Raw genomic sequence first — 27,194 nt, 5'->3', positions numbered from 1 at the left:
AGGTTAATGCAGACTATCATTCCTTGCAGGGTATTGCACAGACAAAATGGGGATTCACAGGTTCCAAATTCACACAGAATCTCCAAAACCATTCAGCAAATGAGTGACATTTTTCCTCCTGAGAAGCTAGATTGAAGACAACCTTTAGAAAGAATGTATAAAACAGTCATAAAGACTACAAGTAACATATTTTCCAATGTCATTTAACCTCATTAGGCATTCTGTTGGTAGAAAGGCTAAGACATCCTGTAGTATATAACTTCATATCCCTTCTCTTTGGTACATTGAACAAATCAAGCTCCTTACACTGTACTTCACAGAGTTTATCTCCCATCCATCAGTCACTCTTGTGCCCTGTTCTTCTGTTCCCTCTGAAATGTGTGTGTATCATTCTTGAAGTGTTGACTATAGAACCAGATGGTAGGAGTCTTACTGAAGTTGTGCACAGAAATGGAATCGCCTCCTCATCTATTCTTCCGAAGCATCTTTGCTGCCTCAGCACTGAACTGAGAGAGCCCAGCGTACGCTAATTATTACAATAATCCCCATATTCTTTGCGTGGTTTCATCCCTCATTTCCTACCCTCTGGATATAGTCTATATTATTTGTTACTCAGAATTTGTCTGTGTTGAAATTTGGCACTTTTTTTAGGGTTTGGGGTTTTTTTTTAGTTATTCCACACAGTAATTAGATATTTCTTCAGTAGAATGCCTTTGCTTTTCGATTTGTGTTTCTCTTTCTAAGCACTTAGCTTTGCCAGGAATAATTCTGCCCCATAATCAAGACCATTAATAAAAAAATCAAAGTAGGATCAAAAAGTGGCTCATAGAAATTTCAGCAATATGAATAGCTTCAGGTTTTACTTGTATGCTGATAATTTCAGTTAATGTAAATTTTAAAAATAATAACACTTTTTTTTTTTTTTAATTCCCTTTCTCTCTTACTTGCTAATATTTATTCATTTATTGATTTTGTTCAGAACACTGGCTACATGTTGTGCTACAGACTGGTAAGTGATTACCAAAAGTCTGATTAGCTGAAAGAAAACATGCCTGGACACACAAAAATAATTTGGATGTGACAGAGTGAGATAAAAGAATGAGAGAACAATACAAAAAGGAAAATAAAGTTCTGCAAGAGCATGCAATCTCTCCACTTTATAGCACCTATGCTCCTGAGCACAAAAATAATACAGAGGTTCTGAAAAGTTTCTAAGACAAAGCCAAGGGCCATGATAAGCACCGAAAAGTACCTTCTTATCCATAAAGTCTAAGGGATTTCCAGACTTCTATCTCAGCAAAATGGTTACTCTGTTCTTCCTAACACAAAACTAGGTATTGTTTGAGGAAGTCAGAAGCAAATTGTGCTAGCATTGGTACACGCCACAGTGCTGTCACACTTGTCTTTGGGAGGTTTTCACGTAGTGCCATTTAGCAGCCAAGGTCTACCTGTGGTTTCCAGAGGAATGTTTTGGACAATTTTTCAATTGTTTCAAGAAGCCTCCTGTTAAATACCATACAAAACTAGTCCACATCACCACTTCTACTTTCCATAGGGCTATGTGGTGAGTTAATGAGGAGACACAGATTCTACTCATATCAGCAGTTTCATCTGATTTGAATTGTGCATGTATCAGAAACATATCAAATGTACACCACAGCCAGGATACCTGGCTGACCTTCTACCCAGGTACCGACACAGGAAAATTAAAAGCATTGGTAACACTTATTTGGTATCTCACTGGAGAGAAGGGAAAGCATTTTATGTGACTGTGTTTCAATCCTGGACCTATTGTAACAGTTCAGGACACTCCAAAATAGCTGTAGTGAAAATACTCTTACCCATCTGTGCTTGACAAAAAGAGGATGTAACTTTTCTTTTGGATACAGATCAGATTACACTTGCCTGTAACATTTTCACCTAAAAGCTAGAATGTTGCAATGCACTTTACATGGAGGCAATTTGCAGACCATATGGAAACTAGAGTTAGTGAAAACATACCCATGCAAGTGTTAAATGGAACTCCACAATCAGCATTGCTAAGCTTAAGTATGTGACCTACACATATTGCATGTTTGTTTCCAATTAGATCCTATGCGGACAGTTTTAACCTTTGCAACTTCTGTTCTCTGAGGCATTGAAAGAACCTCAGTTGATGAACCACAGTAGTGTTGGGATGGTTTTGGTATATTCTGTTTGAAACTATTTGCATTTGATTGCAAATCAGTCCTTTTTAACCTATCATGGCCACTCTGGGGAGTTGAAATATTTGGAACTTAGAAAGATACTTCTGAAGAAAGAACTGGTTGTGGAAAAGGCGGCAAAACTGACTACTATTTCAGTCAGCAAACAGATTAAGAGTTTTACCTATAAATATGTTCTGCAATGACAGATTACTACTTGATAGAGCTCCTCTGCTACCAGTCACTTTGGAATTTACATAAACAAACATGAAAAATTAACATTTTTGAGTATGAGTGGTCAAGTTTTTGGTCTAGACTGACCAGATGATTGCAGCCAGTTCATTTCAACGCCACTCGAGTCAAGAAGCCACCGCTTAGATGTTAAATACAATTTCCACAAAGAATAAATCAGTCAGTCTTCCATGGGACAGAATGATGCTACAGGCTCATATCATGAGGTGACATGATATGACTGCAAGATTTTTCACTAAAAGTTCCAGACAGCTCAACTACGACAAAAAGGTGAAATCATAAGTAAATCGTATATAGATTTCCAAATATATATTAACAACACATATCTCAAAGCATCAGATATTTTGGAAAGTTTTCATAATTAACCTGTTTTAAAAGTATTAATTTTGGTTGGTGGTTTTGGTGTTGTGGGTTTTTTTTGGGTTTTTTGTTTGTTTGTTTGGTTGGTTGGTTGTTTGGTTGGTTGGTTGGATTTTTTTGTTGGTTTTTTTTTCTGTTCCCATTTCCTTAGTGCTCTCTCTTCAGCACAGAACACCTCAGCTACGAAACTGTGGATTTTCTTACTAAGTCTGAAACGATTTAGTAATTCTTACACACATGAATGCACAAAAGCACTAAGAGAGTGCTTCAAAAAAGCACACACCATCAAGAATGCTTTCAGTTACTCAGATTTTAGCAAAATCTGATAGGGGAAAGGCTTCATACCATATGGAGATTTTGAAAGACAGCAAGAGGAGGGAAGGTATTTTTATGTTTCAAGCTGGAATAGTTAGAAGAAAAGGGCATGCTTTGGAGAATGCAACAGATACTTCTGTGGTAATCAATTCAAAAAACAGACAGCACCTTCAGACTTGATTAAATAAAGTTTATTTGCTCCTTTTTAATTGTTATAACTAAAACTTTTAAACATAAAGCAACAAATGAAACTATTTCATATAAAACTGTCAAGCTAATTACTGTTTGACAGTAAAAATCAAGTTTAAATTATCAAAGCCCCCCAGGAATTCTGCACACTCACATACCTTAAATCATGCCACTAAAACCCTGTTTTGAAGAGTCATTACATGGAGAGTCCTTTCAAGCACTTCAAGGACCACCATTGGCTTCCAGTAAACAATGACAGGAAATTTATCAAAGTAAATCAGGTAATGGACTAGGAGAGAATCTAGAATTCCCATTTAAAGGGAACTTAACTAGGCAAGGATTCAGTTTAGTTGAGATCAAGGGTCTCATACAGGCAATGAAGAAGGAAAAGATGAGAAGTAGTACACAATGACTATAAAAGCAGCTGAGATCTCCATTAAAAAGAAAAAAAGCCCAACTATTTTAGAGGGACAAAACATAAATTCAAGTTCTGAGGCATGCAATGAAAAAATCTAAACTGTGTTTAAATTTTTTTCTTTACAGATTGTATTCTTGGGAAGAAAGGACTAGTTCTTAGAAATCAGAAATGATGCAGTGATTGAAGATAAGGTTAGTCATAACATCAAGGAAAAATGATGGGAAGGACAGCACTTATTTTGAAACTTGGTGTTTGGTTCATAAACAATGACTCTTAAAACTGAATTGGATGGCTGAGTCACAGATGGGACAAAATTTGGAACAGGAGTCCGAGTGGCTATTGGAAGAATTACACAGCCAACAAAACCATGTCTGTCTGGACAGGCAATGAGATAAACCCATACTGCCATATAGTTGTGAGGTTCCTGTGGCCCCTAGCTTTTCAGTCTTTGTCAGATACTGGGTGTCTTGTTCACACCATGAATCTGACCAAAAGACAAAGTCAGAACAGCATCGGTGAAGAACATTTTTTTAATCCATGAAAGAGTTTCAGTGAAACCAAGACAATTTTATTTGTATTGTACAAATCTATAATACAATCAATCACTTGTCAAGCAGAAAATGATAACACTGCTACAAATTTTGATATCAACTTCACTGAAATAAGAGACTTACGAATGGAATCTATCAAATATTTATCTTACAGCCATCTCAATGTTCTCAATGAGAATCTCGGACCATTGATTTCAGGTGTCATTATGTGAGAACTGCAATTTACTCACAGCTATAAAATAAACAGTAGAAAAACCCTGAAGCTTCTGAGAATTACTAAGCTACTACACCACTTTTGGTATTATTAAACAATAATATTAAACAATAATTAGACAAAAAAAGGAAAAGGCTATTTAGAAGACTTCAGTTACAAGGTGCAAACATTTCTAGCATTAAGAATAAAAGAGGGCCAATGTTGTGGTGTATGACAACTAAGACCACAGAAAGACTGTACGCTAATATTTAGATAAAGCACATGCATAATAGAAGGTTTGGAATTTGAACACAAAGCTGTGTTTTCTCTATGTAGAACTTAATACGTTATAAGCTTTGCCTTAATGAGATTTTTTCATAGAATCATAGAATTGTTTAGGTTGGAAAAGACCTTTCAGAACTTCAAGTCCAACCATAAACCTCTCATTAAACAGCAATATTGCGTGTAGAAATGATTCTGGAAAGAAAAAGTTTACTTGACTGAGTGTGTTTCTCTGGATATGTGATGTAGGATCAGTGCATGTTCACACAAATTTACCCATCATTATTTTAACTGCATTAGCACTGATTCATTACTTTCTGCATGAGCTTGCTGCATTTGCAATTTCTGCATAATTTCTCCATTACTTACTGCCTCACTTATGAGGATTAATTATTTTGCCCCAATTTTGTAACTATGAAGTAGTAAAGACAACACATAAACCACCATAAAAATCCTCGAAAGTGTTCAAGGATACTTTACTTTAAAAATCATCACTTTCTATTCCCCTCTAGGGACATTCTTTATCTGCCCATGTGAATCCAACTGACCCACCTGAGCAGATATTGTCCATATCAAATCTAGTTGTACATATCAGTAATATTGGAGCATAGTCTTCAATTTACTTTCTTCCACAGGAATTGATTATACTTCTTAATTATATTTTTCACTAGGTTCTCAGTCAGGCTGAAAAACTTACACTAATACAATTATTCTGACGAGGAAAAAGCAAATTATGACACATTTTTTGCATTCCAAGATGACAGGACATATCCTTTACACAGCACCTCACTTGGGGGGGGTGGGGGGGTGGTGGGGAAGTACAAAAGCTATCACTTTTAATTTCTTTAAATAAAATTAAATGCCAGGAAGTGAAATCACAACATATTAACAACTGATTCATTTATTTATCAAAAATAGTTATATAAAATCTAGTGAAACCAAAAAATTTTTTGTCAAATGACTAATAGCTAAAATAATATAAGAGAAACAGTACCTTCAATCAACAGCTCTTGTCCATGACTGCCCAACAATGTTCGGGACAGGAAGGGGGCAAAATCAACAAAAATTTCTCGCAGGAGAGGGGCCACCTTTTCTAAGGCTCTTTCAAGCTTTGCAGTGATACTGTGAAAAAAAAAGAGACCATGATTAGAAGAATACTTAACAATAGGAGTTTAATGATGTCAAAGCATACCTGTTTTTAAAAGCTGCTGTAAGCTTCTTTAGAAAAGACGATGATCATCATTTGATTATACTTTACAGTGTTTAAATGGCTTTAAGTAAATGCAAATGTCATGTCAGAGACAGTAGTATGGCAGCCTCATAATTTCTACAGTGTTTACAGAATACTCCAGAACATGTAAAATTTTTATTCTCATGTTCAAACATGGTAAGAGGTTCAGATATTCAAGTGTAAGTCTGTTTCACCTACCTCAGCTTATACGCATCTAATAATTTTATATACATTTGAAACCTTAAAACAGAAGTTTTCACCCAAGGCAATCACGAGTAACTTGCTTTTTTGTTTAAGCTTTCAAAAAACAAGACTTGTCATTGCAATGCCAGAAAAGAGAGTGTATGAGGAAACATACTAGTACAGGTATCAAGAAAACCAATATTATTTTCTTCAACTTTGAAGGAACATGATCCCAGATAAATCACTTCACTTTTGCATTTACACTTCGTTGACTGCTGAGACTATTACAGAATCACAGAATCATCACGGTTGGAAAACACCTTGAAAATCATCCAGTCCAAACATTAACCTAACACTGACAGTTCCCAACTACACCATATCCCTCAGCACTAAGTCAACCCAACTCTTAAACACCTCCAGGGATGGGGACTCCACCACCTCCCTTGGGCAGCCCATTCCAACGCCTAACAACCCCTTCTGGAAAGAAATGTTTCCTAATATCTAGTCTAAACCTTCCCTGGTGCAACTTGAGGCCATTCCCTCTTGTCCTATCACTTGTTACTTGGTTAAAGAGACTCATCCCCAGCTCTCTGCACCCTCCTTTCAGGGAGCTGTAGAGGGCGATGAGGTCTCCCCTCAGCCTCCTCTTCTCCAGACTAAACACCCCCAGTTCCCTCAGCCACTCCCCGTACGACCTGTGCTCCAGACCCTGCACCAGCTCCGTTGCCCTTCTCTGGACACGCTGGAGTCATTCAATGTCCTTTTTGTAGTGAGGGGCCCAAAACTGAACACAGGAATCGAGGTGCAGCCTCACCAGTGCCGAGTACAGGGGTCAGATCCCTTCCCTGTCCCTGCTGGCCACGCTATTGCTGACACAAGCCAGGATGCCATTGGCCTTCTTGGCCCCCTGGGCACACTGCTGGCTCCTGTTCAGCCAGCTGTCAATCAACCTCCCCAGGTCCCTCTCTGACTGGCAGCTCTCCAGCCACTCCTCCCCAAGCCTGTAGCGCTGCTGGGGGTTGTTGTGGCCCAAGGGCAGCCCCCGGCATTTGCCCTTATGGAAACTCCCCCAGTTGGCCTCAGCCCATGGCTCCAGCCTGTCCAGGTCTCTCTGCAGAGCCTCCCTGCCCTCGAGCAGATCAACACTCCCACCCAACTTGGGGTCATCTGCAATATACACTCTTTGAAGCATGAAGTGCTCTTTAATTTCTACTTGTACAATGAGAAGAGGTGTTGCGACTTCTGTTTGATTCTTAAATACCAGAAATAATATTCCTTTGCCTGAGGATACAAACCTGGCAATAGAATGCAAAGCTCAGAGTGTGCTAAGGACTGTATCCCTTAGTCCTTCTTCCCTTTTAAAACTTGACAGGGCATAACACTTGTGCCCTTTGAAAATTTTTAACCAAGATTAAAAACCTACAGTGTTATCTTAAAGTTTTGAAATATTACTTAAAAATAGAAATGAAATTATATAGATATTCTGATCTGCCAAGAATTTTTGCTGGTTTTGGCTGATGGTGGCTGGGGGGGTTTTCTTTGTGCTTGAATTATGGCACCAAAATATTCTTAGTATTTAAAAGCACAATTATAGGAAGAAGTTACCTGTATTGATAGAATCTAAGAGAACGAACACTGACATTTAAATTTTACATTGTATCTACTATCTATAAACACTAATTAAATGTTGACTTTTAAATTCAGGTCACATGAAGATCCCTACCTTTAAAAAGAAAGGTGACATTATAAACAAAATGGAAGTTTTCCTCATTAGCTTAAAATCATTTTACTGTCTTCCTATAGCTTATTTCCTTTTAATGTGCTGCTTTCCCATTTCAAACTCATATATTGATTTTCTAATATTCTAAAGGATGGATTCATATCACCAGCATTTTTTTTAGATTATTAGCTGAAATGAATTTCACTGTGGTAAAGCCTCTATTGACTACTTGAAACAGAGACAACTAGCTTAGAGTTGATAATTTGCAACATGAACCTAACCCAAGGTTTTGCTGCTAGAGATAAAAAGCCTACTAGATTAATCCAGACTTTCCTAAACCATGTTTTAAAATATGCTTTCACTGTAAATTGGTTTAAAAGACCTAATTTTAGAGTTCACTGAACTCTGAAATCTATATACAATTGAAAAAATTACAAGTTCAAAAATTTTTAAATTAAGATCAATTTTTATTTAAGAATTAAGTAATACAGGAGGTGTGGATGTACTATTAATCAACACCTTGCATAAGCTATTAATAAACACCTTGTTATCAAATGGATACCTGATAGATCTTGTATATTATAGATTATGGGCAATGGGAATAGTATACTGTGAAAACGTGAAATCCAAGTTTAGCACTGTTTAAAAAAGCACATCAAAGGACTGGAATTAATATTTAAATTGAGAAAAAAAAAAAAAAAAGAAGAAAAATAATCCATTTTACTTCATATAAATCTCTGGTGAATTTATCTGTTGAAAACTGACTGGAATTGTCCTTCAGTTTCAGAAAGAACAAACAGAACTAAGAAAAAAAGCATACATAGAGACATCCTCAAAAATGCATTAGGGAAGCAGGTAGCCCATCCACTGCCTTTCTTGTCCACATACATGCACAAACAGCAGCAAAAGAGACACTGATCTGATTCTACAGTTGCTTCTAACATCCATGATACCTTATAGTGCATCCTGCAATCATTAGGGAACTCCTTGTGGGATTAATGTAATGAGTTTTCATGAGTGAAGTCAGAGGTTTTAGGTTTGTGTTGTTTTGTTTTGTTTTTTAAAGAATGAATACTGTGTTTTTTCCTTTCCATTTGTAGACATTCAAGGAAAATAAATTCTTAATGGCTTTCAAATTCAAGATTATTTATTCTGCATATTGAAGAAAATACACACCAAATTATATATATTATATACATTATATACATTTTCTGTGTTTATAAATGTGATAAACCGGGACAGGAAAGACTGAAGGAGCACAGTAACAACATCAGACTAAAAGAAATACTTTTAAAACTGTGAGCAAAAAAACCCAAATACTCCTGTGACAGTACCACTTACTCCTTGAATTGGTCACAAGACAGAGTGGCACACACTGTCCCAGTTCCAAGTATGCTACCTTCCCACCCTCATTCCAGGCCAAACTTCTACCTCCAAATTAATGATTAAATGTCTAAAAGTCCAAGATCATTCTCTGGCTCAGTCTACAGCCATAAGACTCAGACTTTCCCTCTGCTCAGTCTACACCTGTTTTCAAATGTAGCTGCTACAAGTGAAGGCTTGGATAAGTTAGCTTTCACTTCATCCTCTCCGATCTCACAAGCAACTCTGATTTTTAACCTCATAAAAGCTGAAGCACAATGAATTTGAAGTGATAAAACCAAAAATTATCTATTATCAAAATTAAAAAAGTTTTAGTTGTTTCTTGGGAGGAGGGTACAAGAATGAAAAAAAAGCCCAAAAGACATTTCTTAGGTTGATTAGATTTTAAATTATCGACATTTCTGATACTGTGCTCCACATAACCACATTTTTCAGCCACTAATTTCAGTTACTACTCAGAGTACAACTACTTCTGAGTTCAAATTCTGAAATCAAAATTTGAATTCCAGATTTTGCAACATTAGTTTTTCTTTGACATCAGGACCAAAACTTTCAAAATGTTTGTGAAAAAACCAAGAATATTGCATTGGTTAAAATAAGTGAAAAACAAATGAATTGGTGATCCAGTTTAATTTTTAACATACTTCTGCATCCAAATTTGAAGAAAGATCCCACCCTTAGCAAAGCACTCTCCTAACATATGAAGAAGACAAGAAGTAAAAGAGTAGCTTAAATATGCCACACCTTCTCTCCTTGACCATTTGCACCTTTTTGGAGTAGCGCCAACAGCCCTCACTTTCAGCCTGGGCATGAACCCATTGCACCTGCACCACTCACCTGAGACTTCAGATAGGACTAGCAAAAAAAGGCTTTTTTTGCATGCTGTGTTAAATCACTGAAGCACCAACACTTTTTTTTACAGGTTACCCAGGTCCATTGACTTAAGTTTATTTCCTTTCTAGTTTGTAAGGAAATTAAATCCTCTTGTTTATGAGCCTGGTTGCTGCCTCCACTCCCACTATCTTAAAACCATACCTTGAAGTGGATGGCCAACTAAGGGACACTTGGCAACTCCTTAGTATATCCTGTGTCAGCTTTTTAGGGCAGACGAGTGTTTACCTTGAAAAGGTCAAAAATTTGTCTTTGGAGTGTCCTGAGGCACAACTGAACACCTTTACAAAGGGTGAAGGTACCTATTATACAAAAATATTTAATAGGAATTTCTGAGGACATTTTCCTGGCTGCCAGTCAGTGTAAGAGAGGTATTAGCTATCCCATGGCATGTGTCTCTCGCAACACCAACTCAAATATGGTGCACCATTTACTAGCTGCATGCATACATGTCTGGTTTCATCCTCTCCAGCTTAAATAGGGCTTTCATTTGCTCAGAAGAGGTTATGACTCTCTTTCCACTTGCTAGGTGCTTCATTGCTAAATTGTGCTTGTGTTCCAATTCCTATGATGATTGTGGAGCAATGTAAAAATCCCATCAACTAAAAAATTAATTTTAACGAAACTTTAATGTCTGGCATAGTTTCAACAAGTCAGACATTTCAATGAAGTATTATTTTAGTATATACATTCTTAGTACCAAAAAAATATATAAATATACACTGTATTATATGAATAACTATAACAATGCATTTAAATGAACTAAAATAATTCTTAATATATTTTTCTTTTTACACTATTTTGATGTATGAAGTTATTGTGGGAGGAGGAATGGTAATTAATATTAAAAAATAGAACCTGTGTACCTCATGTTTTCAGCTGAATCCTCTGGCATTGGAGCAACAGTTTGGACAGCTGGGAGATTTTTGCTGGTAGCACCATTTACAAAGCTGGATGACGAAGAGGAAGAAGATGATCCTGAGTCTACTGCACCTGTCCCCCAAAAAATACAGGTCTTAATTCAGTTTGAAGAAACAGAACTTTTAGAGACTTTTAATACAGTCCTTGTCTTATTCATCTACTTTTAAGTAAGGAAATAATATTATTTATTCTAAAACAATTAAAACAATTCCTTATTAATATCATATAAATTAATACCTTATTTTGCTAGTGTAAAAATAAAAAGCTTAAAAAGCTATTGAAAATCAGGCAAAATAAATCCTTACCTCATTTTCATTATTCCCAAATTATATTCCAAAGATGAAAACATTTTTACATCATCCTGTAAAGCAAGATCTTTCTAAAATAAAGGTATATTTAAGAGGAGCTTGAGTGGAGAATAGAAGTTTAACTATTTTTTTTTTAAATATATATACACACAAACTTCTTGGCTGCCCAGTTGCAACTACAGGCAGAAAATAAAATACAAATTTAAAAATGACAGAGAAGATAGAAAAACGTATATTCTTTCAGGAAGTAATGGGGGAAAACCAGTGTCTGTAGAGTATTAAGCCTCTAATTATAGTTTTTCTGTTTCCTTCCTTGAGTCATGGAGAATTTTAAGATCTTAAAAGTAGTGAGGGCAGGCAGGGTATCATTTCAATGGGTTGTGAACAGCTGCCCAGAAAAAAAAGATGCAGACAGAGCATACATTAATACTTTAAGTGATCTGGGTCAGAGCTAAGGGCTAAACTTAGACTCTAAATGCCAATCTATCATGTTTGCTGAAATAGCACCGTGAGCTCAGCCTCTCTGAAGCAAACTAGCAAAGGCTATCTGGCCATGAACAGTAGTGAGAGCACTGTGATAAACGCTGTCCCTGTTGTGCTGCATAGCCCTTGTGCAACACGTCACTCCAAGAGAGGTAGCAAGGAATGGTCTTGTTGAAGTTCAAAGCCTAAGGGACTGCAGTGTTACCAGAGATGAGGGTGACAGGCCAGATTTACCCAGTTAGCCATGAGGGGTGGAGAACCCCAGTTTAGAGATCAATGGCATTACTCTGACAATTTTTTAAAAGGATAACTGGTAACTCCCTGTAGCTGGTCAGATTTAGCAGCTGATACATGACAGTCCTTTGCATTACACAGGTATGTATTGTTTTTCAGTTTCATGCAAAGCTCTACAAAGCATTTTTCTTAACTGCTTAAGCAGCCAGCTGACAGCGAAGTAGAGGTCAATGATGGTAACGATGAAAAATTCTCTGGCAGCAGGGATGATTTTTTTTTTTTTTTTTTTTTTTTTTTTTTTTTTTTAATATGCCTTTAAATAATTTTTACTGATAACAGAATTAAGGTAAGCATCAGAATTTTGACTGGCTCATTTAAGAAATTTTACATTCAAACAGTATCAAAATGCAGAAAGATTTGCTGGGTTTGCTGACACCAGAGTAGGTAGTGAGGTTCAGGATTTAGATTAGGAACTCATTTAGTCTGTTGTTTTAATAATGCAACTGAGAGGTGCATTGCAGCTTACTCTATGGGTTCTGACTTGGACTAAATACAAATAGTAAATATACCCAAACACGCTGAGAAGGAAACACAAAAATGTAAGGCAGGCTATCTTTCCCAACATAGGAATCACAGCAACTTAGCTGGGAACAGGGTAGCTTAAAAAAGATTAAGGTTTCATATGTGTGTGTGTGTGTGTGTGCGTGTGCACGCATGTGTATTTATATTATTTACATATCTATATTCATATATACATAGGTAACACATTTTTATTGCTTCTTCCCTTTTTCTTCCAAAGTAAAATTTTCTTCATTAAGGTTGTTTAACTATGCAGTTGCTAAGTTGTTTAACCAGCTAGGCTCCCAGAAGAGAAGGTCAAACAAACCTAGAACTACTGGATTAACACAGAGGTGAAAATCAGGGTATGAATTACAGATATCCAGTCTAAAAACCTTTATAGGTTTCTTACATAAAAAGATGAAGGAAGAAAACCTATCTCCCAAAAGATACATTCAAAGCACCGAAAGGACTTCAGGAACATACATCTCATTACATGACAGTGACATTGACTATGACAGCGATGGCAGATGGAATGTAAACACTGACTGCAACCCATGAATAACTGAAAAAAACACCTTTTTTCACAAGTCCAGCACAGAATAGAACTCAAAGATAAAACTATATTTCTAAAGTATCTGTGACATACTGTAAAAACAACTGTAAATAGGTTTGGGGGGACATCTAGTGTTTCTAAAAAAAATGTATACTGTATCTTTTTTACTATATTAAAAGAAAAGAAGTTCTGTTCAATGAAACTCTATACACTCATTTAAAATCATTAATAACATAGATAATTTCACAGACTACAAGTATATAAACCAGAAAGTATCTGGATACTTCATGTATATATCTCAAAAACTAACATACATGATCACTGTTTTAACCACTGTAGGCATAACTTAATTAAAAAGGCAAAATTAATATTTTAATCTAATAGATGTTTATATTTTCAATGTGATGCTACTTTTTTTTTACTGTCATTTCTAAGATGTCAGTATAAAATTCAAGTCTTTAAAAAAAGGTTGGGGGAAAGGACTTTTCAAACTATTTCTTAAGAGATTTCATCAATAAAGCCTTTCAGATGAATTCAGGCATAAAAGGCTTTACTAAAGAAGTTCAGTACACATACAGTTCTAATTAAATCTGATACTTGCTGAAATTCTATTGAATCAATACCTTTCCTTTAATCAAGCTAATCCATAGACTAGCAGACAAAAACAGTTGCATTAAAAAAAAAAAAAAAAAAAAGCTGTAAAATCTACAAAAAAAAAAAAAAGCAGTCTTTAATCCACAGTGAGTGTACCATGGTATCTGCAATACTGTCCTCTACTAAGAACAGTATTGGGGAAATGACTGATTTTTAAATGTAATTACTTACAAAGAAGAGCTACTACATTCCAGCCAAAACAGTTCAGATCTTTAATCAGTGAGAAGACTGAAAAGCTTACACTATTCAGTATCATTTGGAAAACAAGGTTTCCAATGTAGGATATTTTTTGCATGACATAAGAGTACCTAAAAGGAAATCCATTCAAGATTAACAGAAATGGCTACACAAATGGAACTGTTCATAGAAGTGATAACATTATTCAGAGCATTCATTCCTCCCATCTGCCTCAGGATAATTAGATTTTAAGATTTTTTTTTTTTTTTTTAGTTATTCTTAGAAAAATCAAAGTTCTATTACCAGGTATTAAAGGTAATCTGCAAAAGGAAAGAAAAAAAAATGAGTGTGTCTTCATATTATTCCATGAATCAGAAGGATGCCAAAAGCTTCCCCTTCCATTTTCTGTAACCCCAGGGAGATTTTCACTTTCTCAGCCCTTGACTGAAGTTGTGATATCCTTGAAGAGAGCTCATTCTCAAGTGCTTTTGCTTAGTTTAGAAAGAAAACAGACCATAGCCAGACATTTCAAAGTTCAAGTAAACAACAGTTGCTCTCAGTAAGGATTCATTTCTGAATGGAAACCACAGTCTCCATGGTCAACAGGCTCCTTTCATGATAGCCCATCCCATTATTACTATTACAATTAATTAAAAAAAAAGAAGGTCTTCTCCCTCTATAGGTCGTAACAAACAACTACTGATAAAACATGACTACGGTTAAATTAGATAGGTTCGTATTGAAAAACCTTCAAAAAATCATAGCATAATTTTCATTGACAAATATTAATTGCCAAAAATATTAACCCTCCACAATCTAAGTTATTTATTAAAGTTAGTTGTCTTTATTTGATGCATAAGGAGGGATTAACTGCTATAGATCATATATACATCCTCTACCGCAGAGCACTGGGGAAATTAGCTCATTTCAACTCTACACTTATAAAACAGTATGAAGGCTATTTATTCACTTACTTAAGGCTGTGCAAGTCCAATGTGCACTATCAAATACTATAAACATACCCTAAAAGAAAACACTGGCTCTAGTAATGGCCAAGATTTAAACTTTCCAGGTTTTTATTTTAGAAGTACAAAAACAGTAACAAAAAAGATGATCAGAAACCAAAACACCACTAAAAGTAACAAAACAAAAAAACAAACAAGAAAAAATGGGGGTCACAAAAATATTTAAGGACAATACCTGTTGTATTAATCATACTTTTTGGTGTAGCTCCTGTTGCAGCAAATATATTAGGTGTACTACCCGGTGGTAGTCCACTCCCAGCAGTGGCAGCTCCAACTGTGGTAACAGCCAGACTACCTGGAGGGGGTTTCTTTACTGGTACAACCACACTCCTGTGGAAAAAAACCCAGCGGATTACTAAAACTGCACAATGGAGTCAGCAAGAGTTTTTGTTTATGATGGGATTATGCTGTGTTATAATGCTGTTGCTGAGGAACACATAATAATGTCAATTTTCCTGACTTTTCTGATACAGGGTAAGACTATGTTAACAGACCTTAAAACCATAACCTGTTGTTTGCAGCTTCATGTGATTCTGAGAAACTTGTCTTTCAGTGCTCACAAAATGAAGATTCCACAACTTCATTGATACGTTGTGAACACCGCTATTGCTGGTGTTCTAGATTTGTAAAGATGAAGTTACCTGTCGGAAATGATGCCAGTACACATGCATACAGTCTTAATGAGTACATTAAATTGTTGATCTTACTGATGTTGTCTAAAATGACAATTAGTACTGTTTAACATCTTTGTTGGTGATATGGACAGTGGGATTGAGTGCACCCTCAGCAAGTTTGCCAGCAACACCAAGCTGTGTTGCAGTCGACGTGCCAGAGGCTTGTCATGCAGGCTTGAGAGGTGGGCCTGTGCAAACCTCATGAGGTTCAAAAAGCTCTAGTGCAAGGTCCTGCACATGGGTCAAAGCAATCCCATCCACAAATACAGGCTGAGCAGTGAGTGGATTGAGAGCAGCCCTGCAGAGGAGGACTTGGGGATATTAGCGGGTAGAAAACTGACTATGAGCCAACCATATCCTGGGCTTCATCAAGAGAAGTGTGGCTAGCAGGTCGAGGGAAGTGATCCTCACTTCTACTCTGCTCTCATGAGAACCCATCTGCAGTACTATGTCCAGCTCTGGGGCCCCCAACATTAGAAGGACATGGACCTGCTTGAGCGGGTCCAGCAAAGAGCCATGAAGATGATCAGGGGGCTGGAACACCTCTCCTATGAGGACAGGCTGAGAGAGTCCAGGATGTTCTGCCTAGAGAAGAGAAGACTCCTGGGAACACTTATAGCAGCCTTACAGTACTTAAAGTGGCCTACAGGAAAGATAGGGAAGGACTCTTTATCAAGGAGTGTAGCAAGAGGAGACAGAGTAACAATTTTAAACTGGAAGAGGGTAGATTCAGCTTAGATATTAGGAAGAAATTCTTTACCGTGAGGGTGGTGAGACACTGGCACAGGTTGCCCAGAGAAGCTGTGGCTGCCCCCTCCCTGGCAGTGTTCAAGGCCAGGTTGGACGGGGCTCTGAGCAACCTGGGCTAGTGGAAGGTGTCCCTGCCTGTGGCAGGGGGTTGGAACTAGATGATGTTTAGGGTCCCTTCCAACCCAAACCATTCTATTATTCTATAATTTTTTTGCCAGTCATCTGAACATTTGAATAAAGTAGTTGATTCTACAGCACCATGCACATACTGGTTGTGCAAGTATAGTTGACTAAAAACGTAATTTTGCACTCAGCCTTCTGGAAAAATGTCATACTTATTTAAATTAACAGCACATGATATAAATCGAACACCTAAAAAGCAACACAGTAAATAAGTGCTTTCAGAATATTGATTATGTCCATTTAAAAACAGGATATAAAAAACAGTCTTGAGAGTTTGAAGCTTTTAAGAAAAGAACAGGGCTTTCATACATAAAATTGGACATCATATCAGATAACAGTGAACTCAGACAAACACATTCTCACGTAAAATTAAACCACTCTATTTTTTTCAAATCTCAAAACTAAAAGACTTGCTCTACATGTTAACAGGGAAGGATAAATAAAATATTACAGAGACATTTAGTTAATATTTTTTCAACACTGGACAGCTGTCATAGGGTAGACAACTATATTTACATTTTTCCATTAAGCATTTCCATTTATCTATAAATAAAATGCTTCTAAAAACTCTACTTCAGTAGAAAACTTGAAACAAATCATATCTGCAGATGTTAAAAAAATACATTTTCATCATCACACATAAGCTTTCTGGTTAAGCAGATACACTTTTCTTTAAAATTCATCATTGTGATCTAATAAAAGAACAAGAAAATGTAACTACTTAGGGTAATCAGGCCACATTTCACTCTAGATGTTCCTTTGGTAATTATTTTGTTACAGTTCTGTGTAAATATGATGGCACATGATGGGTCAAAAGGTATGGAACAATTCTTTACAGTGATGTAGTTTGTTCGTTTATGTCTAAATCCTCAGGCTCCGTGGATTTAAAGACTGGTGATGTAAATTGTATTGATGATGCCATTGTGAGAATTATATAAAGTGTTATTTTTTGTGATCTCTACTTATATGATGACAGTGCACAAAATAATCCATAAACATTTTTTTTTCTCACTCTTTTTACAGGGGTAACAGTGCCAGTTGATGTCTCTGCATTCTGAACAATGGTTTTACCACTACCCTGAAGCATGTACTATTAAAAAGGTAATTCTAGGCATATTGATGGTTTTCTGTCTCCTTCCACTTAGGAGACTATGAGTTTGCACAATGCAATACTTATTAAGATATATGACCCTAAAATAGCTGCTTTTGTCAATAGTTCATAATCTCTTACAAATGTTGCTCATATGAAGTGTTTATATAGCAGCAGCTACAGCTGAATAAAACCAGGTCTACATGGGTTAGATTGCTCTATAACACCATGAAATTTCCTAAAATTAGCTCCTATCCATGCACAAAGATCTCTAGTTCAATTAATACTTCAATCATATATTTGAGTTCTGGTGATTCAGGAATACTAAGTACTCAAAAGCAGAGTCCCTGTTGTGCCATAGAAATGCAAGTAGTTAGGACTTCTTAAGTCTTGTATCTTAAGTGGGAGTATCTCCTGATTATATTAATTTCATGAGGAAATTACTATCACCACCTACAGCATCTTTGTAGAGAACTAGGCTAAGATTGGTGTGAATGAAGAGCGAATGGGAATATTTCGGTGCTGAGGCACAAGAAGACACAGAAGGAAAAGGCATTTTAGACTGGCCTATGCTGATGGCACACAGATTATCAGGTCATCAAGACCACAGGCATGTGGTATTGTTTCACAAGACAACCAGACCCTGAAGACAAGAACAGGGAACAGTGATACTCAGAGAGGTAGGGAAGGACAGAAAGACTGTTGACAGCTCCATAAGATTAAAAAAAGGCTTATCCAAAACCTGAAAATAGTTGCCAGCCTATGAAGAACCAAGGAGATGCGAGGAAGACTTGGCAGCTAGCGTCCCATGCTCTCCATGTCATTGTAGCAGATCCTGGACCTAGGATCTGGAAAGAAGCAGAGTGGGTGCCTGACTGCTGGACAGACTCCTTAGTCATACATCCATTCTAGTGTTTGCAAACGTGAGACAGTGTGAGTGAGAGAGATCTGGTTTTGTCTCAGTTTTAAGTGAAAAAATTTCTCCCTCCTATAAGGTCTGGCATAGGTATCTGCTAAATTGCTGACACAATTGCTGCAAAGGCATTTACTATTTTCCAAAGAAGAAGATGAAGCTAAATTTAAGGTCTTCCTCCTTCTCTTCAGAGAGCTCAGTGGTCTTTCAGAGCATCTAAAAGATCCCCAAACCTTCTGAAGCAAAGACCACGTATGTCAATGTCACTTTTCTAGCGTAATAGATTCATAGAATAGTTTGGGTTGGAAGGGACTTTTAAAGGTCTAGTCCAACCCCCAAATGTACTGGCCTCCTATAAAGGGAAAGACTCTTGCCTTAAGAGTGTTTAAGACAGAGAATCAGCTCCCACAGCAAGAAAGAACAATCCTGCTCAGAAATACTAATGCTCTACATATGGCTGACATACTTTTGAAGGTCTGAATCTGGACATTAAGACAGGTCAGGTCTTATTGAATTACAAATTATCAAGAAACATAAAGAGAAACCTCTCTACCATTCGAATAGGCAAAATCAGTGAGACATTAGCTTCATATCCATACAGTCTGGGATGATTTCTGACATGTCATACATGGTGACCTTGTCAAAATGTCTCATTTCTTCTGATAAAACACAGTGAGCAAATACAGAATGACATCTAGATGAAGGAGACTGAGAAACTGCAAGGACAACACAGAGTGGCCAAAAATGTGCAGAACAATCAGAGGGACAGCAGAACAAGAAAGGTGAAAGAGGGTGACTGACTGCTTTCAAAAAAGCCTTTTAACAACTCAAAACACTCAAACAACACATATGGTGAAAACAGGCAAATCAAAACAAAACAGACTTATGAAAGAAGTATGGGTATTTACCTGAGCATAATATGAATGGAGGAAAGAATTTAATACAATAGATGCTTTACAGGCATTCAGGTATGTATTTCATGGGGGAACAGAAACATACAGACTAGAAGAAAAGGTTATATACACTTCCATCATTTTGTTTTAGGTCTTATTTATACAATGTATTTCAGACTTCCTAAATCTTCCAAACTGGTCCACATTTTTCTGAATCACATCACCACAGTCTCAAATGATCCCAAAGTATTTAGTCCGCAAAAGCTTAGTAGTAATTGGCTGTAGCAACTGTTTTGTTTTTTTTTTTTTTCTCTGTTCATGTGGTTTGCAATTCTAAAAAGAATTGTGACTGCTAATCACTATTCTTTTACTCTATGAGTGTCCTTTTCAAATTGTAAACCTAAGCTTGAAGTCATCATAATTCATATCATGTTTAAGGTAAGTATTGTCGATTGAACCTTTATACCACTTGTGCGTTGCTTGTTCACTAAATAACCTCAGCAAATGGCTACAGGATTCTTTTGGGTTTTAGAAATTTGCATGACATAACTACTTAGAAAATAATACTACGAACAAGTGGAATTAAAAAGAAAAAAAAAGGAAATAAAAAAAAAAAATTCTCAAATTAACTTTCCTTAAAATTTAGCTACCCAGTGTTAGTGACAGACAAATCAGCACTATGTTTTCTCTCTCCTTCTCTATGATCCATATTCCAAATCTCTTATTAATTTTAAAATTTAAAGGCCTTCCAACATAATCACTCTGGTCAATCGAGAGGTCAGAGATAAGCCTCCAGTACTAGATATGTGTGCTACCTATCTCAGCAGTGGCAATTAAATTAGAATCACTTTATGCTCTTCTGGGATATGTGAAATCTCTTAAGGCTGAATTAATACTGTTGCTCCTCCTTTCCTCCCCCACAGCAGCTGAAACCATAATTTTCAAGAAGTGCTCTTCAAAAAGCAGTACAGACTTCAGGCAAATTTTTCACAGAAGCACTCTGTGTCAAACAGCAATTTCTGCCAGATGTTTCAGAAGGCATCACACAGAGATTAAATTAATCTCTGAAAGGAAAGCTTAGTACTTCTTCTCTGAAAATTATTCATATTCTTCATACCTATGTACATGTCCAGTCCTTCATGAAATATGTATCACTCACTGATTACCCACTGTTCTTTCTGATTTCAACTCCAGATTGCAATTTGAGTCTGTAACAAGTGATCGTTAGTACGTATTGACAACACATTTGGAATTCTACTTTAGACAACCTTCTATCGGGCTGACTGCATTAAGATAAAACTCATCTGAAATCAAGGAGAAAAGATATCATAAGTCAGAGTCAACAGCCATGGAGAAGAAAAAACTGGATTAAAAAAATGTGAGGTACACTGAAGATATATAGAAGGCTCACAGAAGGATATAATCTTTGAGACATGTAAATGAAATCCTAGTTGTGAATGTCCAGTTATTATGAATTCTTTCAATCATTTGATACCATACATTAATCAAAACACCCAAACCTTAAAATACATAAAATGATCCTAATCTACTAAAGACAAATTGTCTGTTTCTAAATAGATGAAAGTGAATCATCTCAGGTTGGTTTTAGGGTAAGAACATGAAGATCACTGACCTTCACTCTTAGATCAAGCAGGAGAGTAAGTATTTACCTACCCCCAACAAAATTCCCAGTCACTAGTACCTCCTTTGCATTCAGGATAAATTAGCTGAAGCATCTAAAATGATCTAAAATACTGACAAGAAACAAGGAAAAACTGTAAGAGTTTTAAAAGCTAACAAGAAAGATGTTCTTGGCTGAACAGAGAAATTGGAAATACTAGAAATTTAATAAGTTTGAAGAATGTGAATAGAATATAAGTGAAAATGTCATGTATTAAATGCCAGAAATATAATTCAATAAAGAAAAAAAAAACATGAAGAAACAATCAATATGAGGTATAGACTGGGAATGAGTGAGGAACCTAATCATGTATATATGATGCAAAAAAACCCAAAAAAGCAAGACCTAAAAAGGAGCAGTCCTGTAAGAGTTAATACAGCTTTAATAGTGATTTTAGAGAGGCCTACAGCAGTAAAAAAAGCAAGACAAAAATCCAGTACAATTTTTATCTGCATACCCAGTGAATCATATTTGAGAGTAGAGAGATGCTGGTTTCTTCTGATAAAACATACATAACAGTTCAGTTGAGACATACCTACAGCTCCATGCATATGAATATGAAAAGATGGATATCACACAGGTTATAAAAGAAGTTTTGAAAGAGCTACCTGTGTAGAGATTTCTAAATGATGGACAAGGGGAATAAGATTACAGCTTGATGAAAAAAATTGAGGATTAATATACCCAACTTCAGTTGACTTGAACCTATTCATAAATTTAGGATGAATTTGTTCTAAACATACAGCTGAGGTGGGGCTGCACTTCCATCTTGTCCCCCATTTTATTTAGCAAATGAGTGGCTAAGACACAGTCTAGGAATACAGACAATGCAACTTCAGCTCCCTTCTCCATCTAATAGGATCTGAAACCACATCTCCCATTCCCTGGAGTGTATTTTAACTGCTGTCTTAGAGAGTGTCTCCTTTGGACCACGATCTCCACTGCATAGAGGAAAATTACTTAGAGTGAATTGGAACCCAAGCTGAATCACTTAATTCCCACAGTTCACAAACTACTCTGATACCCTAAGTAATGGGGAATGCAATGACTAAGTACAGACAGCACCTGCAATCATCCTTTCTTGATTCATGGGAAAGGTGGTCTGTTTTCTGCAACTATTTTTCACTATGGTCTTTAAAAAGTAATCTTTTCTGTCGGGAGAAGTCTGAAACATACTTATTCATAAGTCATTAAATTTTCAGGAAAATCAAATCTATTTTTCAGCAATCATCTTTTGGAGGATTGAATGATTCTTAACAGGAACATATCCTCCTAATTTAGCTATTTTATTTAAACATCTGTTGTAGACCAGTGTATATCAATGATCTAAAGGTGGGCAATAATACAACAGATAAATATTGAAACTCTCTATTTGAACCTTCAGTGCATCTTCTCTCATAGTTCCTTTTTTGTATTCTGTCAGTCAGTACCAAAAAAAAAAAAAGAGTTTATTCAGTTTATTCTACTAAAACACATAAATACTATGAGTAGTCCTTCTAAATATAGCTTACATACTAAACATACTTTTTGAACACTTCTTTTTCTTTCTCTTGTACTGACTGTCAGGACACGTATCAGGTCTCACAGGATTTCACAAGATGTCCACCTTTCCTAGCATATAAATACCTTTAAAACTGGCCCCAAGGACCTTCTGGGGAGCGGGGGAGATGACACCAAAACAAAAAACAAGACTAAAATGCTTCAAAAACATGTCCGTCAAAATGCATATAAAGACTTCACTGAATACGTAAACTATGCAAACACATATCATTCCAATTAATGAAGTGATAACAGATTAAAAGGGAATAAGATACTTAATAGTGGCAACAATAAATGATTTTCTAATTTCCAGATACTCTTTACTGCTTATGCAAGCATGCTTCCTATTGAAATGATTCTAAGTACAGAAAATATATGTAAATTACCTCACTTCGAAAAAAACAATAAATGAGACACAAAACCACGAGCAATCTGAATTTCAACAATAGCACCCCTCTAAAAACTCTCTATTAGAAAAAAGAATGGAACAAATGTAAGCTTCAGAACGAAGTACTGGGTAGAATCAGAAATAAATTTGCAAACGTTAATGGTCTAGGTTGTGTCTAGTGGGACAAATGCAAAATGACAAAAAAACAGAAACAAGAAATCCCCAAACCCTAAAAATCAATAACAGGGACTGTTTTTTGTCAGACAAAAGATGAGAAGGCAAAAAGGAATTATTGGTGAGTTATGCTCCATTAGTTGCAAATCTAGGTGAAATAACCCTTTGTGTTTGCTTCTAAAAATGTCATCCTGGATGCCATTTTCAAGGAATTCAGTCTGACGTTAAAAGACATGTCATAACTTTGAGGATTCAGGCTCCAGTGTCCCAGAAATCTGTTTATATAGCCCATAATGTAATTACAGCTACCTTAAGACAGATGAGGCAGAAGGCAGCAATATATTGAAAACTAATTGAAAAATGCAGTTGTCCAGAAGCAGTTGTGGGGAAGAGGTCTCTGAAAAGCTGCTCAAAGCTTCAGAGTTTGAAGTGAAATTTTTGATGTTGTCACTCTCAATCTATTGAAGAGCTGACAGACAATCAAACCCGTCTGGCTGGCTGGCAGCTCATTTTGCTGGCAGGTGGCAAACAATTAGACACACCAATTTGTGCCTCCTGATGACATTAAAGCATGAAACTAAGTTGTATGCAGGGCCTAGTGATTTGTGTGAAAGCATTTCAAAAATAATACTCTTTGCCGTGGCAACTCATTTCAGACTGCCACCTCCCATTACGGCTTTGAGCGGTGAAGACGACAGACTTGAGTTACGTGCGGTGTAAGGCCGCTTCTGTTCAATCCGTCATCAGCGCCCCCCGAGACCTCAATCCCCTCCTTTCATCAATATCACCTCATCATTTACATTCGATAGTACTTGAACTGCTGCATACATTAACAACACACAAGTCCTGTTTGATAAAACATGTTTCTGCTTTTGTATTTCATTTATGACTGCACAAATTCTACAGGAGAATACACCGTAGCCTATTACACAATGACTCTATGAACATATTAGCAATATACCACTAAAAGAACATGCAGAGCAAAACACGTCATATTAAATGATAAAACAGAATTCTAAAGTTTGGTTCTATTTACAGGAGTTTGCTTTATAGGGCGTTTACCTGCATGTAAGATCAGCGATTATAGTTAAAGGAATACCTTTAAAACAACAAAGATAGTGCTGTTTTGCTACTAATTACTTATTACCTCAAGTCTTCTTTTAGAAGGCACTCAGCCGTCCAAATGCAACAATAAAATAAGTCCAGCCTCACAAGGACTAAGAATGTCTTTTGATTAAAGTGAAAAATACATTTCTCAAACCTTGATTTGCTTATAAATATGAAATCACTGTGTGTATTTTATAAAAATTGAAACAAATAAAAGCTGACAAAAGAATACACTCCATTGCTCATGATTCTCCCTAGAGACAATAAACATGACCAATAGCCACATTGCTCAGTGAAGTTCCAAAGGCTGCATAAACTACAGCAACAGAAGGTCCTACAGAAATATGGTCCATAGGCATAGTGTTAGCTTTTAAAAAAATATGCAGCGTATGTTATTTATTTGTTATTTTTTTTTATCAGCAAACACAATTATATATACATGAGCAATTATGGAAAAACAATCATGCTGTAATTTTTTCAGTTGATAATTGGGATACTATAGGCAACATAAAATGTGCATATACCTTCATGAGCTAAAATTCATGTTGCTTTCTCAATATTTTAATTATTTCTAATATTATTTCAATATGCTATTCAAGGTTTTTCTCCCATAACCTTTGTTTCACTCCCCATGAAAAGATATAGGGTCAGGATCTCAATCTCCTCCTCCTCCTTTGTAAGTCGAAAAAGAAAAGCGACATCTTTTGCCTCCAAAGATTGCTACAATGGTCAAGTAAGTACTTTGAACATATGAGCAAACTGCACAGAGTATTTGCTTGAACAGTCGTCATCATTCAGTAAGGCAGCTATGTCATGCAACCAGCCAGTTGAGGTCCTGTGGGCTAGGAACATCAGTATTTTTATCAAAATGCTCCAAGATCAGCAACATCCATTTAGTTGGAGGAAAGAACTTAAAACTTCCCGATCTTCTGGGACCTGCCTGAACCCGCAATTGTCCCTTCATAGTTGCCAATTATATTAAAAAGCATGATTTTTAATTATTTTAATGATTTTAATATAACACACCAAAATCAGATAGCAGGATTATCTATTTAGGAGAAACAAAATATCCCAACAAAACTGATGTAAATGGGTCTTTTGCCTCAACTTCAATTATTACCACTTTTTGGCTGAATTAGTAAACAATGTCAAGGGCTGACATGCTACAACATATGCTACCAAGATACAAACACAGCTGTACTCTTCATACAGGAAATCATGGAATCACAGCTTGGTCAGCAGGGTAGCAGGAGAGGGAAAAAACAAAACATTAAACCCTCTAGCTCCTAAACAAACTTACAAAGTGTGAAATACCTATGAAAATCTGTGGGCTCTAGACATGAAGCACTTCTCAAATAATTCCATAAATCTGTCATAGCAACTACTAATAATGATGTTCAAAATGTACAAGCAGTCATATCGTTGCAAAAAGAATGGAGGCATTCTCACTAAATACAGGTTATGGCCAACCTACTGTAGCCCTTCAGAGTTTAATGCTTTCTTATAAAACTAGAATTTAGAAATGCAGAATAAAACTAATATCTTCAATCAGGTTCCCCTTAACAATGACAAAGGTGTCTCATAAGGTGATACGGTCCATTTAATTTAGGTGTCTAGCATTTTGTGAATTAACAACAACCTTCTGAATGAAGCATTTTTCTTTATTGACCCAGGTAGGAATTTAGCTGAATATTGTTCAGTTGAAGTCACTTTTTGGTGGTTACAGTTGGGTGCTATTAATTGTACAGACAGCACAAATTTTTGTATTGCTTATTGTACAAGAATGCATTCTGGAATATGACAGTTCCTCACAGAAACTAAGGAAAAATTAATAACTGTACAGGAGAAAAAAGATATTTTTCACTTTACATTGATATCACTCTAAACCAAAACATGCAGATTGATGGGAAAAAAAAAATCTTAATGAAATAGTTGCTAAATGAGCTTTGGAATGGCCTTAAGATCTAAAATATTATTATTATCTTATTAGAAAGGGATATATTAATTGAGTCTAAAGCACATTTCACTTTTCCTATCTTGATCCAATCTTCTTTGTTACAACAGATTCTGTTTGTTTATTGAATTATTTCAGAGAAGCAGATTCAGTACTAATATATATACAGACAAAAAGGTATCAGCTTTTCTATGGAATTTATGATTAAAAAATGGCTCTTCACTTTTATTCTAAAATTCTCATGTATCTTCTTGCAATTTACTGTTTACATTACACTGAAAACACTGATTGCATATTGCTTTTCTTCAGACTTTAATGAAGATATTTCTGACATTTTTACAGGTTTTATGTAAATGCAGATGGATTTTTCTTATAAATCACAGCGTAGCCATTTTATTGTTTTATTTATTTCCTCTAGAATTTTAATTCTTGTACCTGCATGAAGAACTTTGTACTTTTTCATGTAGAAATTTGAAGAAATTTCTACAACTTTGCTTAAAATTTTGAGATGTTTTACCATATTTTTGAGTTAAGTCTTTATTCCATTTTTACTTTTAAAAAATTTGTAATGAAGAAGCTGCAGGGATCTTGTCATACTGGAAAATGTAACCACATCAACAGTCGTAAGAGTTAGCTCTTTGCATAGGTTAAGATTGAACCCACAATGGATCAGTTTACCCTTCTGGAAGGATGTTGTCAGTTGCACATCTTATCACAACTTTTATGTTCGGGATAACTAAGATGTACTGGACATTTAAATAAAAGTATATTTGTTAGAAGC

The 27,194-nt window shown here is 36.0% G+C and overlaps 1 protein-coding gene across 1 annotated transcript in view; it reads right to left on the bottom strand.

Moving 5' to 3' along the window:
- The window catches only part of NBEA (neurobeachin), a 414,406-nt gene that overhangs the window by 273,474 nt on the left and 113,738 nt on the right, over window positions 1-27,194 (bottom strand). Inside the window, exons 32-34 of the mRNA XM_026862195.1 lie at window positions 15,243-15,397; window positions 11,018-11,144; window positions 5,738-5,865 (exon numbers count right to left, since the gene is read on the bottom strand). Coding sequence (XP_026717996.1) covers window positions 5,738-5,865; window positions 11,018-11,144; window positions 15,243-15,397 — 410 coding nt within the window. The remainder of the gene's footprint in view (window positions 1-5,737; window positions 5,866-11,017; window positions 11,145-15,242; window positions 15,398-27,194) is intronic.

The sequence above is a fragment of the Athene cunicularia genome, assembly GCF_003259725.1.
Source record: "Athene cunicularia isolate RWA chromosome 1 unlocalized genomic scaffold, athCun1 chr1_part1, whole genome shotgun sequence".
Classification (NCBI taxonomy): domain Eukaryota; kingdom Metazoa; phylum Chordata; class Aves; order Strigiformes; family Strigidae; genus Athene; species Athene cunicularia.
Note: the sequence above shows the minus strand (reverse complement) of the source record. Positions and strands in the feature narration are given on the sequence as shown.